The sequence below is a fragment of the Papio anubis genome, chromosome 8 (assembly GCF_008728515.1).
Source record: "Papio anubis isolate 15944 chromosome 8, Panubis1.0, whole genome shotgun sequence".
NCBI lineage: Eukaryota > Metazoa > Chordata > Mammalia > Primates > Cercopithecidae > Papio > Papio anubis.
The window spans coordinates 3,382,896-3,400,978 of record NC_044983.1 but is presented as its reverse complement, the minus strand read 5'-3'; the positions used below and the strand labels follow the sequence as shown (position 1 = coordinate 3,400,978).

General features: G+C 39.1%; 1 protein-coding gene across 4 annotated transcripts in view; it reads left to right on the top strand.

The window, feature by feature from the left end:
* Positions 1–18,083, top strand: part of CSMD1 (CUB and Sushi multiple domains 1) — a 2,034,404-nt gene that overhangs the window by 1,491,925 nt on the left and 524,396 nt on the right. For all 4 annotated transcript variants that reach the window (XM_031669914.1, XM_031669913.1, XM_031669915.1 and 1 more), the window contains one exon: positions 11,261–11,364. In XM_031669914.1, the coding sequence (XP_031525774.1) occupies positions 11,261–11,364 (104 nt within the window). The remainder of the gene's footprint in view (positions 1–11,260; positions 11,365–18,083) is intronic.

Below are 18,083 nucleotides of genomic sequence, written 5' to 3'. Positions count from 1 at the left end.
TCATGGTAATCAACATATTCATCACTTCAAATATTTATCATTTATTTGTGTTGGAGACATTTAAGTTCCTGTTTTCTTGCTCTTTTGAAATATACAGCAAATTATTGTTGACGATAGTCACCCTGCAGTGCTGTCGAACGCTGGAACTGATTCCACTTATGTGACTGGACTTTCGTACCCCAAACCAACCTCTTCTTGTCCACCCCAACCCCGCCTCCATGTTGTCACTTACATGTGGAAACATAAAAAGTTGATCTCATCGAAGTAGAGAGTTGAACAGTGGCTACCAGGGGCTAGGAGGAGTGTGTCAAGGAGGGGAAGAGGGGGTGGGGGCTAGGAGGAGTGTGTTTTGGGTGGAGGGAGGGAGATGCAGGGCAAGGAAAGAGGGGGGTTGCTTTTTATACCATTTCCAAACCACAGGTGGGCTGAGACAGAGAAAACTAAGCCAGGTCTTCTCGGGAATCCTTTCCAGTGGATGGGGCACATCCAGCTTCTTCGGCTATCTTGAGCTGAGACTAATTCTCTCTGTAGCAGGGCAGCACAAAGAGAATTACGGGAATTTATGTACCATTTAAAGCTGACAGAAGGGAGTTGGCAGGGCCCTGAGGGTGGGGATGTCAGTAATACTTAAACTTCCAGAGAACCATCTGGGAGATTTTAGCATGAAACACCAAGTTTCTTGACTTCCTGCCATCTGATGCCATCCCAAGACTGCTGTGTTTTAGAGGAATTGTGCATTTCACTGCCTGGGCAAACTGTGTTTTCCTACTCTGAATCACTAGCAGCTTTGACTTTGTGTAGCACAGGCTGGTAGTCATAGAGTTACATGCGAAATAATGTATGAATCCTCTTCTTAATAGCAGTGCATTGAATTTTATGAGAGACTCCTAGTGTTTATATGTGGGGCTAAACATCTCAAATAAAGCAAGGATAACCCAGAATTAATGATATATATTTCTAACTCCCTTTCTTTTTTTTTTCTTTTTCTTTTTTTTTCTTTTTTTTTTTTTTTTTTTTTTTTTGAGTGTTCAAAGTGTGAACTTTCTTTTTTCTTGGTTGGAATCAAATCTTTGTAATTTCATACTGGCTATTGTGGGCTATTGGTATGTGTTGCATACAGATATAAAGGCTTCTATGTGTATTTTTGGTTAATTTATTAGATTTTATTTTTAGAGCAGTTTGTACAGCAAAATTAATCAGAAGACATAGTTTCCCTATACCTGCTGCCCCCACACATGCACAGCCTCTCTGCTGCGAACATCCCAACCAGAGCAGTGCATTTGTTACAATGGATGAACATGCATTCATGCCAAATTACCAAAGTTCATAGTGCATGTTAGGGCTCACTCCTGCTGCTATTTACTCTATGGATTTGAGCAACTGTATGAAGTCAGTGTCCGCCATTGTAACATCACACAGAGAGTTTCACTGTCCTAAAAATCCTCTGTGCTCCTGCTCTCCATCCCTCCCTCCTCTAACCCCTAACAGTCACTAATCCTTTTACTGTCTCCATAGTTCAGCCTTCTCCAAAATGTCATGCAGTTGAAATCTTACAACACGTCGCCTTCTAAAATTGGCTTGTTTCACTTGGTAAAATACATTCAGTTTTCCCCATGTCTTCTCATGGCTTGACAGCTCATTTCCTTTCAGCCCTGAATAATACTCCATTGTCTGAATGTACCACAGTTTATCCATTCACCTGCTGAGGGACATCTTGGTTGCTTCCTAATTTTGGCGATTATGAATAAAGTTGCTATAAACATACACGTGCAGGTGTTTGTGTGGACGTGGACATACTTTTTTTTTTTTTTCTTTTTCTTTTTTGAGATGGAGTCTCGCTCTGTCTCCCAGGCTGGAGTGCAGTGGTGCGATCCTGGCTCACTGCAAGCTCCACCTCCTGGGTTCCCGCCATTCTCCTGCCTCAGCCTCCCGAGTAGCTGGGAATACAGGCGCCGCCACCACGCCCGGCTAATTTTTCTGTATTTTTGGTAGAGACAGAGTTTCACTGTGTTAGCCAGGATGGTCTCGATTTCCTGACCTCGTGATCTGCCAGTCTCAGCCTTCCAAAGTGCTGGGATTTGTGTGGACATACGTTTTCAGCTGCTGGTGGTAAATTCTAAGATATGTGATTATTTCATTATTTGATAAGAATATATTTGGTTTTGTGAGAAGCTTCCAAAGTATCTTCCAAAGTGACTGTACCATTTTGTATTCCCATCAGCAATGACTGTCGTATGTGTTTTTCTGTAGGAAATTTACATGTATATTTATCCAGTCTCTATGGTAGATATATGTGGGCAGGTTGTCACCTTATCATTAATTATATTTTTAGTTGTTTTATGATTGGCCCTTACAACCTCAGGTGAAAACAACTAAAATTATTTGATAATTTTTATATTCAAAGAAAGTGTGAACTTTCTTTTAAAATGTGTAATCATTCTTCTTGCAACAGTGTTAATAGTTTCCAGACGTAAACTTGTTTTCATGTTTTTTACGAGGAAATTCACAGTTTGAAAGGCCTTTCTTCTGATACATAATTTGAAATGGAATGAATCAGATACATTATAGCCTCAGATTTCCAGTGTTCCTTCCTGTGTGTTCTGAATTGTCATTTCTAGCCCATTAATTTCAAACCTACAGTTATTAATTAAAGCATTTGTAAAATATCTTATTCCAAGATGTAGGGCCTTTGTACTGATTTATATTGTGCTGTCAGTTCTAAATCTTGGAAAATTATAAAATCTTTCTCCTATTCATTTTCCTGCCATCACAGTTTCTGACACAAACATGTTATTCAGAAAAACAAATGTGGTTTACTGAAGAACATCAAAAGGAAAAATAAAAAAAAAAATATTGCTATCAAGGAAGAAACCCAATGATGCGTACATTTTTATTGGGGTGTATGCGTGTGTGTGTGTGTGAGCGCGTGTGTGTGTGTGTGCATGCGTGTATGTGTGTGTGAGCGTGTGTGTGTGTGCATGTGTGAGTGTGTGTGAGCGTGTGTGTGTGTGTGCATGTGTGTATGTGTGTGAGCGTGTGTGTGTGTGAGCGTGTGTGTGAGCGTGAGAGCGTGTGTGAGCATGTGTGTGTGTGAGAGCGTGTGTGTGTGTGTGAGCGTGTGTGTGTGCGCGCACATGCACAGAGGGAAAGATCATAGCGATCAATTGATATATTTGGATTATTTTGGTTTAATTGAATCAGGAGAAGCGGTCTCTTTATTTGAATGGACCCATATTGAATGAATTTTTTTTCAGTAAATTGAAATTATATAGTATATTTTATTTTTGATTTTTGGGAAATGTTTTCGTTTTATTTATAAATTAATATTTTATCAAGGAAAATATATATTATCTAAATCAAAGTAACAACAGTATTTCTTTCCTGAAAAATCATTTATATACTTGAAAATCATTTATATAAATGAAAAATCATTTATATACTTATTGAGTCATTCTTATCATCTTGCAATACCCTCCATTAAAAGAAAAAAATCCTGACACATTCTTACTTCATTCATGTTAGTTAAGATATCTCAGAGATCTCCAGAACTTATTCCACTTCCTCACATCCCCTTCTGCCAATCCAGTTTAGCGCTTCTTCCATCCCTACAACTCTGCTGTTCTTCCTTGCCATGGTTATCCATGTCCTCCATCCAGTCAAGTCCACACGTCTCATCTTAGAGCTCATCTAATTCACATTCTTAGTAGCATTCAACACATTTGATCACTCCCTCCTTCTTAAGATCTTTAGTTTTATGGATTTTTCACAAAACACCATATTCTTGGTGTCCTCCCTATCATAGATTCTTCTTTGTCATTTCTTCCTCAATTCCTTGACCTCTAGATATGAAAGAGACTGCAGCTCATCCTCATTCCTCTTCCTTTCATGTGCCTTCCTTGGATACTCTGACAGAGTGTTAGTATTTTAGGTGGCATCTATGGTTAGGGACCCCCATTTATGTGTATCGAGTCCTGAATCTTTCCCAAGCTCCACACTGTTTTTTCTAAATGCTCACTGGACACCTTGGCTTGAAAAAAAAAAACCATCTAGAAATGTCTAAAAGTCATGCAAAGCTTAGCAGACGTCCATATGGCTAGCAAGAGTGCCCAGCACTTACCTCCTTCATAAAGAAGAACCGAAATGACAAGTAGATAAGTACAGTGTCTAGGGGAGAACACTGTAGTGAAGCAACAGAGAAAAGAAGACCCTCTGAGGCATGGAAACTCAAGACGGCAGCATGAAGATGAATGTGAAGTGCCAGGATAGGATCTGTTCAGTGCCAAGAATGGGCTCCTCATTGGAGGGAGAAGGTAAGTGGGAGATCCCCAGCAGGCCACTTTCCCAGCCCAGATGCCTGCATTCAGAGCTTCAGAAAAGCCTCACAGTCCTCACAGGCCCTGAGCCAAGGGTAAGGAGCTGCCTGGAGTCCACACGGCTGTATTGCTCCAGGGAGAGGATTCACGCCAGGTCCCTCTCTCATTCCCTGGGCCTCGGGCTGCTGCAGCATATGGTGCCATTTTCAGGACAGAACAAATATCAGAGTACATCCTGCCCATGGGGTCAGTAGCCCCTGCATCTCCACATCTTGAGAACCCAGCCATCATCCCACCACAGCCAAGCAGAAGGATGCAGGGCCATGACCCCAGCTGGACTCAGTGGTACGAACATGAACCCAGCACTCAAGTGCATGAAGTAACCTACACCACAGGTGGTCTAGCAGCGTCGGGAGGCCACTCTCAAGACAGAGGGAGCCGAAGTGCATGCTCCCCAGGGCCTGAGAGTTGAATTCCTGAGGCCCATCACCAACAACCACCCTGACTGTATGCCTCTTGCAGGAGACCAAGGACTGGTCTTTTGGGTACTGCTGCCACCAGTGAACACTCCCCACCCACAAGCAGTGGACTTGCTGAATGCCCACACACGGTTCCCGGGGACCCAAGGACCAGCCCACCTGAGGCCAACCACTGCCACAAACCTTGTTCCTCTGAGAAGCAGAGATACCACATGTGACCTTCTGTATCCCCAAAACAAGCCCACCCAGAAGTCTCCGTCTGCAGTAGAGTTGAACCAACGCTTCCAGAAACACCTGCAGCCAAGGCTACTCAGGCAGCCACAAAAACTGCAGACATTGATTACAACCAAATAAATAACATGAAGACTACGCTACTGTACTCATGCAGAATACAAACCAAGGCGCCCTACCCAACTGACACTATGAGACACATCTACAGGAAGAAGTTTTTCACTACTAAAACTACCCTCTAAAATTAGGAGCAATTGTGTTTTGTCATATGTATAGATATCAATGTAGGAATACAAGAAATGTCTAAAAAGCAAAAATCATGACACCCACAAAGGAACAAAATCATTTTCTAATACCAAATCCCAAAGAAAAGGACAGCTACAAAATGCCTACACATTTTTAAAACTAATGATCTTAAAGATATGCCATGAAAATCAATAGAATAAAAATAGACAATTCAAAAAAGTTAGGAATAACAATTCATGATCTGAATGAGAAATTCAACAAAGAGATATTACACAAAAAGAACTAAGCAGAAATCTTGAAACTGAAGAATAAAATGAATAACATTTAAAAAATAAAATCATGAGCTTCAACAACAGACTAGATCATGATGAAAAAAGAATTTCTGAACTTGGGGACAGGATTTTTGGAATAAACCAATCAGACAAAAATAAAAGAATAAATAAGAATAAAGAATGCCTACAAAATGTATGGAACAAAATGTAGTGGGCAAATACTCCCATTATGGGAATTCTAGAAGGAGAAGACATCAGAAAAGGTGTAGGATATCTGTATAATAAAATAATAGCTGAAAACTTCTCAAAATTTTAGAGAAATATGTACATTCAGATCCAGGAGCCTCAAAGATCACCAAACAGATCCAATGCCAAAGATGTTCTCCAAAGAGCATTATAATCAAACTGTCAAAGTCAAAGACAATTCTTCCTTCTATTCTAGTGATTTTGTAATTTTCTCAAGAAAAAGAAAAATAAATATTTGAGGTTATGGATATCGCAGTTATCCTGATTGATCATTAGACTTTGTATAAATGTATCAAAGTACCACATATACCCCCAAAATATCCACAACCTGATGTAGCAATATAATATACATATTTAAATACTTCAAAGACAAAAAGAAGTCTAAAAACAGCAAGAGAAAACAGTCAAGTCAAATATAAGCAAAAAGCCCCCAGACTAACATTAGATTTCTCAGCAGAACCCTTACACAGGCTAGGGGAGAACAGAGTGATATAATGAAAATGCTTAAAGAAAAAAGAAAAAAAAAAGCCAAGAATACTATACCCAGCAAAGCTATACATTAGAGATGAAGCAGACATAAAATTATTCCCAGATGAGGAAAAGCTAATAAAAATTTATCACTACTGGAATGGTCCTACAAGAAATGCTCATGGGAGCCCTTCATCCAAAAGTGAAAGGATGATAACCACCATCGTGAAGACACACAGTACAGTCATATCCACTGGTAGAGCAGACAGATGAGAAAGAAATAAAACCATATCACTGCGGAAAACCACCAAACCACAAAGATAACAAAGAAGAGCATGAGAATGGAACAAAGGATGTACAAAACAACCAGAACAGAATTAACCAAGTGACAATATAATTTAAAAAGCTATATCCAAGTATATACTGCCTTTCAGAAACTTGCTGCACCTGTAAAGACACACGTAGACTAAAACTGAAGACATGACAAAAAATTGTCCATGCAAACAGAAACCAAAAACTAGCCGTAAGAGCTCTACATTTATCAAATCACATGGACTTTAAGTGAAAAAATGTGAAATAGCTGGGTATGTTGTCCCTCTAATCCCAGATACCTAGAAGGGTGAGACATGAGAAAGCTTAAACCCAGGAGACAGAGGTTGCAGTGAGCTGAGATTGCACCACTGCACTCCAGCCTGGGTGACAGAGCAAGACTGTGTCTAAATAAATAAATAAATAAATAAATAAATAAATAAATGGAAAGGAAGATGAAAAAAATGTAAAATGAGATAAAGACAAAAATAATGTATAATAATTATAAACATATATGCACCCAACACTAGAGATCCCAGATATACAAAGCAAACATTATTGAAGGGAGAGATAGACCCCAATATAATAATAGATGTGGACTTAACATCCTACTACTCTCAGCATGGAACAGATTATCTAGACAGAAAATTAATAAAGAAGTGCTCAACTATATTGTAGACCAAATGGACCTAACAAACATTTATAGAGCATTTCATCCAACAGCTGCAGAATACACATTTTTCTCATCAGCACATGAACATTCTTCAGGACTGATTGTATGTTATCCCACAAAACAAGAGTCAATAAATTTTTTAAAAGTCAAAATTATATCAAGTATCTTTTTTTGACCACAACAGATAAAATTAGAAATAAATAACAAGAGAAACTTTGGAAACTGTGCAAATACATAGAAATTAAACATGTTCCTGAGTATCCAATGGGCCTGTGAAGAAATAGATCAATGGATCTGTAAAGAAATTAAGAAGAAAATTTAAAAATAATTTTTTTTCTTTTGAGTTGGAGTCTCACTCTGTTGCCCAGGCTAGAGTGCAGTGGTGCAATCTCAGCTCACTGCAACCTCCACCTCCCAGGTTCAAGCGATTCTCCTGCCTCAGCCTCCCGAGTAGCTGGGGCTATAGGCATATGCCACCATGCCCAGCTAATTTTTGCATTTTTAGTAGAGACAGGGTTTCACTCTGTTTACCAGGCTGGTCTCGAACTCCTGACCTCGTGACCCACCCACCTTGGCCTTCCAAAGTGCTGGGAAATAAAAATAGAAACACAACATACTAAAACCTATGAGATACAGTAAAAGCAGTGCTAAGAGGGTATTTTATAGCATTAAACACCCATATCAAAACAGTAGAAAGATTTCAAATAAACACTCCTAGCTCTGCGGCCTGAAGGAGTTGATGTTCCATGAGTTCTTGTAGGGTGAGGCCAGTGCTTCCCTCCACGGACAAGTCACGTGGTGTCTGCCCTCAATGCTTACAGGGAGCTCTGCAGGGCAGGCAGAACAGCAAACCAACCGAAAGCGTCAACCCAGGGAATATTATGAAGGGGAATAAGGATTTTGGCAAAGCAACTAGCTTTCTTGGACAGAGTGGGCTGTGGAACCATGGCTGAGGGAGGAACATTAAGCCGGGACTTAAGAAAAATGGCAGGAATAGAAATCCAAACATGCATGTTCTCACTTACGAGTGAGAGCCGAACAATGAGAACACATGGACACAAGGAGGGGAACAACCCACACTGGGGCCTGTTAGGAGAGCTTTAGGAAAAAGAGCTAATGCATGCTGGGCTTAATACCTAGGTGATGGGTTGACAGGTGCAGCAAACCACCATAGCATGTGTTTACCTATGTCCCAAACCTGCACATCCTGCACATGTACCCTGGAACTTAAAAATAAATAATAAAATAATTATAGGTATATATGTGTGTGTTTGTATATATATGTGTGTGTGTATATATATGTGTATGTATGTGTGTGTATATATGTGTGTATTTATATGTGTATATGTGTGTATACATATGTGTATATGTGTGTGTGTGTGTGTGTGTGTGTATATATATATATATAGAGAGAGAGAGAGAGAAATATGGAGCATCCAGTTCCAGGGACAGCTGAGGGAGTCCATGCAAGACATAAGGAGGGTGCATATGTTGGAGGAACTAAAACCATTTTGGCTCAATGTCATTGAAGTTGCTCACAACTTGAAACGTATTATCCTTTTGTCTTCACTTTTCATTGGCATCTCTGGCTCTCTTTTACTATGAAAGAATTACATATGTGGTTAAAAATATATGTATGTCTATTTTACAGCTGCATATATGCATAAAATGCCATATCCTCTGACAAACGAAAAGCTGTCTATGCAAGACCAAGGCTGCATTTTCTGTTTTTACTGAGCATCAACAGCATGGAGTAAAGATGTGTATTTGACAACAGGACCTGCTGATTGTTGAGATGAAATACTGACAAGGACTTTCTCTGTCTACCTTTGCCTTGGCTTGAAAGAATTACAGAATGGCCCTTTTTCCACCCCTAATGAGAGCCCATTCATACAGTGTGAATCCTATCCATACTCATTACAAATCGGCCAAACATGACACCCAAACCTTAATGAATTATCATCGCTTCCCACCAGAATTTTAATCAAGTCAGCACTGGGTTCACATGTCAGAAAGGAAACTACCAGGTCTCAATGATGATTCTTCAGTTTTAAAATTATCTGATTATCAGATGATGGTCACTTACAAACTGATTCATGAGAAACAAAACAATAGAAATAAAAATATCAGGTGCTACGTTTCACATGCAGTATTTACACTGGTTTGCAACAGCTGTCAACCTCGACACCTGTGTCAAATCGGATTGCTGAAATAATGTGTTCATACAAACACTGCAATTTGAAATAGTAGGTTTTTAAAAATAAATCATAATGACTGTATTACTAATTTTAGTAAGAATTTCAGGTAGCAAATTTAATGTATTCCTTATTGGCATTGCTTGGAAAAGCACCTGTTTAGAGCCTGTTGGAACTGTGGACATGGACTTGGGTATTAGTGGGAAGTCTGTCATCCCTATGCTACCACTTACCCTTTTCTTTCAAGCTTAACAAACAGGCATTTGGTACTTTTCTACACTGTTTCAGAATTTCTGTTTCATTCTAACATAGAGCTTATTAAAATGTACTTCCAATATTACAGTTTCTGTTCCTCCTGTCCCATCCCTCTTCCTCCTTCCTTTCTCACACCCTCTGTGTCTTTCTCGTTACGTCTCTCTCTTTCACTTATATATCCATCTATCTGTGTATCATCTGTCATTTTTCCATCCGCCCATCCATCCATCCAGTCTATCATCTATTTACTCTCTGTCATCCATCTATCTATCTATCTATCTATCTATCTATCTATCTATCTATCTATCTATCTATCTATCTATCTATCTGTCTGTCTGTCTGTCTATTATCACCATTTATCTATCTATCTATCTATCTATCCATCTATCTATCTATCTATCTATCTATCTATCATCTAATCTGTCTATATCTTCTAATCTTCTACCATCCATCGAATCTGTCATCTATCTATCATTCCTCTAATTATCATCATGTATTTATCTTCTTTAATTGTTTCTCCATACTATCCAGGGTTCTAACCTAACTTTTCCTTCCTCATAGTATTGGCCACCAAAGGAAACATTTCTTCTTTCAGGAGAAAAAGATCTTGTGCTCTACAGAAAGAAGTTAATAGATTATAATATACTGGCACATCAAACATAAACCAGTGTTGTACAGATGCCTCGGTGCTGGTCATCATGACGAAGTATTCTTTGTAAAAAACAAACAAAAAACTTACAGGCTTTGTAAGACTTTGTTTCCCCATAAAGTCTTTTGGGGTGTTAATATGGATAATTACATGACCTATGCATATAAAACTTTGTATTTATTGCAGGGCATTCTAGGTCTGGTCAAAATATATGTCATTAACTATGACCAACATTTCTTTTGCTTATATTGATTTAGTTATTGGTTAATCCAAACACTCAAACACTGAAAATGTTAAAGTAAACATTTAGTAGATATTTGACTTAAAAGTGTTGTAGAGGTTAAATTTCATTTTTAGAGGTGAAAATACATGAGTTGGGAGTACTAGAAATTCTGAATTTCATAAAACTCTATAATGCCAGGCTATCAAATGTATATAATTATCCATGTAACTATTTAAAGCAGCTCTGGGATCATTTGACATTGGTATTAAGGAGCAAAATTTAACACTATAACTAGATATTTACAGTATTTATTAAAAGTCATGGGAAGGCCGGGCACGGTGGCTCATGCCTGTAATTCCAGCACTTTGGGAGGCTGAGTTGGGTGGATCACAAGGTCAGCAGATCAAGACCATCCTGGCTAACACGGTGAAACCCTGTCTCTACTAAAAATACACACACACACACAAAAAAATTCAGCCAGGGGTGGTGGCGGTGCCTGTAGTCCCAGCTACTCGGTAGGCTGAGGCAGGAGAATGGCGGGAACCCGGGAGTGGAGCTTGCAGTGAGCTGAGATCGCGCCACTGCACTCCAGCCTAGGTGACAGAGTGAGACTCCATCTCAAAAAAAAAAAAAAAAAAAAAAAAAAAAAGTCATGGGAAGTACCTACTGTTCTAAGTCACTGTTTTGTACCTTCTATTTAGGTCATCAAACTTGCCTTTGAAGAATTTGAGCTGGAGCGAGGCTATGACACCCTGACGGTCGGTGATGCTGGGAAGGTGGGAGACACCAGATCGGTCTTGTACGTGTGAGTATGTTCTTGAGCTTCTTCTCCTGTTATGCATGCAGTGCGGGGCACGGTGGATGGAGATGAGATTCTGCTACTGGCTTGCAATTCGGCCTCAGGTGTTTGGTTAGTGCCATTTATGGCTAATCTAGTGGCCTGCAATCTGATTTCGTATGAGAACAAAATATGAGTATAATTTAGGATTATGTTTTATCTGTTTCAATTGTTTTCCTTCATTAAAAATATGTTTATGACAAAAATTAGTACACTCATGAGGCAGCAAAAAATAATACATTTTTCAAATCAACTCCCCTTTCTTTTTTTTTGAGACAGAGTCTCACTCTGTCACCCAGGCTGGAATGCAGTGGTCCGATCTCAGCTCACTGCAACCTCCACCTCCCAGGTTCAAGCATTTCACCTGCCTCAGCCTCCTGAGTAGCTGGGATTACAGGTGTGCACCATCATGCCAGGCTAATTTTTGTATTTTTAGTAGAGACGGGGTTTCCCCATGTTGGCCAGGCTGGTCTCAAACTCCTGACCTCAGGTAACTTGCCCACTTCAGCCTCCCAAAATTCTGGGATTACAGGTGTGAGCCACCGCGTCCAGCCAACCCCCCCTTTTTTAAACTCTCTCCTCTGCTTCCCTGTGATGTTACATTATCAGGGTTTTTAAAGAAGTGCAGATGCTTTCTAGTTTGGGAAATATAGGTCTTTTTTGGAATAATGTCATACACCTTTCCACGCTTTCTGTAAAACTTCATGATAAAGTAACAGACATCACGGGGAAAAGTGTTGGGGGTGACTCAGTGTACCTCTGAAGAACTCTGTTTCCAGAGTCTTAGCAAGAATGGTGACAGCCCTTGCTCTGAACATTTGCAGACTGATCCCACTTCTCAGTTTTTACCAGGATCACAGACTGTTCTGCAGCCCTCTGACCTGGGCATCCGCTTTAGCTACGTCCAGAGAGACGGCCTCAAAGACAGTTTCTGTCTGTTTTATCAGACCTGGTGTATCAAAATTAGGAAAAGTGATTTGGGGGTGTACTTCCTCTATGTTTTTAGCAGAAAGGAAATACCCGCCTCATCTGCCTTTGCCACTCCATAGATAGCTTCTCTTCATGATGTAGACCTTGAAACCACTAAACCAGAGCATCTTTCATTAATGGAAAGTGTTCTGCAGGCGTTCGTCTTGGTTTCTTTGTCGTCTTGTGTACTACTGAGGGTGCCTCTTCATTTGTGAGGAAGCTCGCCCCTGGTAGCATCCCATATTTCTATGCTAGAAAAAAAGGTGCAGTCTATTATGCTCACCAGATCCCCTTATTTATTGATTACTTATGAGACAATTCACACATTGAAAAAGCTCTAGCCAACTGTTCTGTATATTCCCTTAAAAATCGATACAGCCAGAATAGGACTCCACCAGGAACTTGCCTCCTTCCTTCATTGTATCTTGAATACTTTGCAAGAGAACACGTACTTCTAGCTTATCTTCCTGCTGGCCTATTCCAACTATTACTAATCATCATAATTGAAATTATGTTGCTGGACCACAACTTATGATAATAATGATGAGGACAACACTAGTAATATCATAGCTAACTTTTATGTATCTCTTACGCACCATGCACTGTGTTAAATGCATAATACATTTTACCTTATCTGATCTTTACTATAATCCTGGGAATTTGGGGCTAATAATATCATTGTTTTGTCAGTGATGAAGCTGAAGTTTTGATAGGTTAAAGGATTTACCCCAATTCACAAACCTAGTGTATGCTGAGGCAGGGATTCCAACTCAGGGATGTGATATTGTTCCAGGATCTGGAGTCTTCATCGCCTGTAGACCTACCATGATTTTAACCTGGTTCCCTTTGACAGTCTTTTGCATCTGACGCTCACACCCCCACCCCATTATTTCACTTCCACAAGCAGCTGTGAAGTGAATGTCTTTGTATGTAGACGTTGGCATACTTGTTTGGTATACCTTCAGGAACATTTCCAGCGAGGAATTTTGGGATGAAGAGGCATCTTCATTTACACTGTTATGTTTCTCCAATTATCCCCCCCAAAAATTTATATAAACCACAGTGGAACATAAAGGATCCTATTTTTCCACACCCTTGCCAAATGATGACTCTTTTTTGTTGACAAATTACTAGGTTTAAAAAAATAGGCTTTTTTTATTTTTAAAAACAGAGTCTTACATCTGAGGGCCCAGATACCTATATTTTGAGCAAGCCTCCAAGGTGATCGTCACACACACTGACTGCCTTTGACCTGGGACAGTGCTGGGAACAGCACCACAGTGGATAGAAACGAGCCGGCAAGTCAAAGACAGAGTTTCTGGCTCCAGCTATTTGCTATCCCCATGACCCTGAGGGAAGTCATTCTCCCTCTCTCTACGTCTCTTTTCCTGGCTATAAAATATGTATAATAAACTTTTCCAGCCTCTGGAAATGAGAAAAATGAAATAATGCATGCGAACACTCCAGAGAGCTGAAAAATGTAACCCACACATATTATTATTACCAAAACACCTAATTTAAGAGAGGATGTCACTAAAATAAATGAGGAAAATTGTTAAATACCGGCAACATTTAAAATATAAATGCAGCTAGGTGATGCCGTATGAAATCCCTTAGGTTATTATTAAAGATCTACAATCATACACTCATTTTTTAATGCGATTTGTTGTTAAGAAAGCAATTGCAAACTCTGTATTACGTTGACATAAGGGTTATTAAAGCCTTCTCTCAATGGCTTGAATCTATAAATGAAAAACTAAATAGCCGACTGAATCAAACTGAGATGCCCTTTGGGAAACAGTGTAACCAGGACCAGCGGGGCATTTAATCAGCTGCAGAAGAGGAAGGAAAAACCACTGATATATGTCCTCAGTGTACCAGACCACAGAAAAATAACAGAACACAGTCAGAGAATCACAGCTGGTCTCTTTGAATAAACAGGTAATTTCAGGTGATACATCAACAAATACTTTTGGGTACTTATATGCAAACATTCTTCCCAGCATGGAGTCTAACATCTAATTGGAGAAATGAGGGATACACTGGAATAGTTTGAATACTAGTCAGTATATGAAGTCAGAGGATCACATGACACACATTTTAAATAAAGCAGCAGTTTAAAACCTCTTCACGGCAGACTGGCATTCACTACTTTAAACTCAATATTTTGTGGGTTTCCTTCTTGTGGGAAATATGGAATTCTAGTTAAATCTGGATTATAAGAGAAATTTGGAAAATGAAATAGCCTAAAAGTAGATCGCTCACCCTAAATAGGGTTTTAAAATTTCTTATTTCTGGTAATGATTTTTCATTTTCTTAATTTTTATGACACAATATGGAAGAATAAAAACATTAAGGAACTCCTTCAATAATCCACCTTCCCGGAGAAGTGGATGAAGAAACTTGGGTCATATTTATAGAATGTCAGACTTAAAAGAAAATTAAGTAACTTTCTTTGCAAATGTCTGTTGAGTTCTTTCCAAGCACGTCTATTGAGATTGTTCTTGAATTTAATTTGCAGAGGAACTGCATGGAGAGGTATGGCCTTCCCCGGACTTCCTCTGGCTTTGCAGCTATTAGCCATTGGTCACCAGGGGATTTCATTAATTCCGGATGTTCTGTGGGCGGCAGGCACAGCTTACAGTTTTAAAATGCCCGTCCGTCTACGAGAATGAATAGTCAATATTATTGGAGACATCTGTGAGCACGCAGGGTAGCCTCTGCCTAACCAGATGTGTGGATTAACAAATCAGGATCCTGGTTCTTTCTTAGGGCTGGATTCATCCATTTTTGATGAAACTACTTCTTGCTCCCATACACTGCCTGATGTGGCTGAGACTTCATTTCTCCCTGCTGTTTTCCGCTGATCCTGAGTCAAAGGGCATCATTCTCTTTTTCTTAAAGACTGCTGAAGAGCCATAAAAAAGCAGACACTATGCACAGACGTGTGTGTGTTTGTGTGCATATCTTTATGTATCTTTAATGTTATCACAGAGTTAATCACTAAACATTTAGTGCTTTGGGGGAAAGCATAAACAATTGATGTTGGTAATAAAGATATAAAGATATTGACTTAAATACATCCTAGATTTTAAAAAAAATCAGAAAACATGATTAGAAATCAAACCAATTAGAAACAAGATTCTTAAAACTCTGGAATCACATGATCCCAACTATTTTTCTGTATATTATCTTTCACATAATGGAACAGCCTGTGAGTCTGAATGCCACTGATAATATAGACAGACTCAACTGTTTGAACCCTGTTCTTGACTTAAAGTCTATCCATTGTTAGCTTTTCTTTCCCGGCCTCTTATCTGGAAGTTTCTTGCTTGATTCTTTGAATAATTATTTATTGAATGCCAAGCCTCAGCTAGGAGACAGAGAGAAAGAATAAGCCATTGTCCTAGCCTTGAGGACTAATTAGCCTACTGATATAAATTTCACATAATTAGCAATATGAATCTATATTATTAATAGTAAGAGTGCTGGTATTGCTATAAATTTTATATGATATTTTATACTACGAGAAGCATGCTATCTTCTTCATACATTTATCTATTGGTTTTAGCCTTGAATGTAAGAGGTCAAAAGAAATGTTATTGGCCAAGCATGGTGGTACACGTCTATAATCCCAGAACTTTGAGAAGCCAAGGAGGGAGAAATACTTGAGGCCAGAAGTTTGAGACCAGCCTGGGCAACATGATGAAACCCTGTCTCTACAAATAATTTAATAATAATAATAATAATAATAATTAGCCGGGCGTGATGGTGCATGCCTGTAGTCCCAGCTACTCAGGAGGCTGAGGTGAAAGGATCGACTGTGTCCAGGAGATCAAGGCTGCAGTGAGCTATGATTACCCCACTGCACTCCAGCCTGAGCAACAGAGCAAGACACGGTTTCAAAAAGAAAAATAATAATAATAATAATAATTTTATGGGTTTCTAAACATTTATTTGGTTTGAGGTTAGAAAAAAGTCATCTCTTCTAAGTATATTTTGATTGCATCTGTAGGGTCTTTTTTTTTTAGTCTTTTGTGTCTACAAAGTAAATTACTCATAAAATATACATCTCTAATGGGATACAAACAAGTTTAAAAACATATAAACCATTAATATCAAAATGTTGATGGGAACTTGTTATAAAAAATTGGTAATATTACTAAATGAGGTTTGAACAATGCCTTGAGGATTTATACGATTTCTGGGAAATCACAAAATATTCCATGGGATTCTTTTAGCATTTATTGCAATTTATAAGCTTCCAGGAACTCTTAAAAACATTCACAAATAATTTTGGCATTAAAAAGGGACCCCTGTTCTTGACAATGTATTTGTAGGTATCTCATTTGAAAATTCTATCTATCTGGCAATTCAATTATTCTAAGTAGATAAATGTAAGAATTCTAAATATTTATACACCAAATTTACCCGATACTTTGGTGGGTGTAAAATATCCTGCTTGTGACTAGATGCATCAATTTATATATGGTATTCCTAAAATATGCCTTAAATTTATGCTGATAATACATCAATCACTGTTGTCTGAAGAGAGCTGCCCAGTTACTAGAATAACCAAGTTGCTTCTGTATAATTGCTAGCACAGTCTTGGCCTTCTCCTGTAGTGATGGTTACTCGGCCTGGTTAGTCGAGTGGTGTTATGCCAGGTGAGTGCTTTTGTGTCACCTTCTGTGTGTGACAGGTTCAGGACCAACTTCCCAGAATCAAGGAGAATTGAGTAGCCAGCCTTTCGTTGTTACCACTGGAGAGTTCAGACATTGCCACACCTCTCCGGACACCCTTTGTGGTTTGGGTTTCCTCTTCGTAGAACCCTGTCGCTAGGGGAATAAACAAACCTCTGGGCTTTAGCATTTTGGATCTGGGGAGAGCTGCAGTGGAGCTATCTGAGAAAGCCAGCACAGTCAGGGACCTTGGGGACCCATCGGACGTGTCTTGAGGGCAACCTTCCTACAGGGAAGAAGAAGCCATAGGTCCCACAGGAAGCTGAGCCCAAGGGCAGCTCCTGCTGCAGATAAGGTGGGGCTCCATTTCAGCTCATTTGGGGTCCAGGCAGCTGAGTGAACAGCAGGAGTCATTTCCAGCTGTTCTGGCTGTTTGTCACAGGTATAGACTCACTGTGGCTATTTTCTCTAAGGAGCCAAAAAATGCATGCCTGTTTTTATAGACCCAGAAGACCTAGGAATCTCTTCCACAATTCATCAGTCAAAACATTTAAATGTTTTATTCTTTGTTTTTTAATCTTAAATTAACATCGAAGACTGTTATTATTTTGGGGAGATAAGTCCATTAAGACAATAGATGGTGCATATTTATAGTGCAGCATCCCTGACTCCCTCTCGTATGCCTTTTACTCTCAAAGAATTGTTGCATCAAATAGAATGGTAGATAAAAAATAGTTTTAAAAAGGTTAAAAGTACAGTACCAGGAGAAGGTAATATGATATTACTATAGTTATCATCACTGTCTTAATATAATACAACATCCAGAGTTCTGCCATGTTCAGAATGAAATTTAAAAATGAAATGTAATGGAAAGGAAGAAGGAAAAAGGAGACTGAACTGTCATTTAGTGCACCTGTATCGTTTATTGACAAACTTGTGACAAAGATATCATTTCTAGCTGCTAGACGCAGACAAGGAGCGCTGGAGTTGATAGTCACTGAGGAAAAAAAAAAAAAGGCTGTCTAATTGCTCATT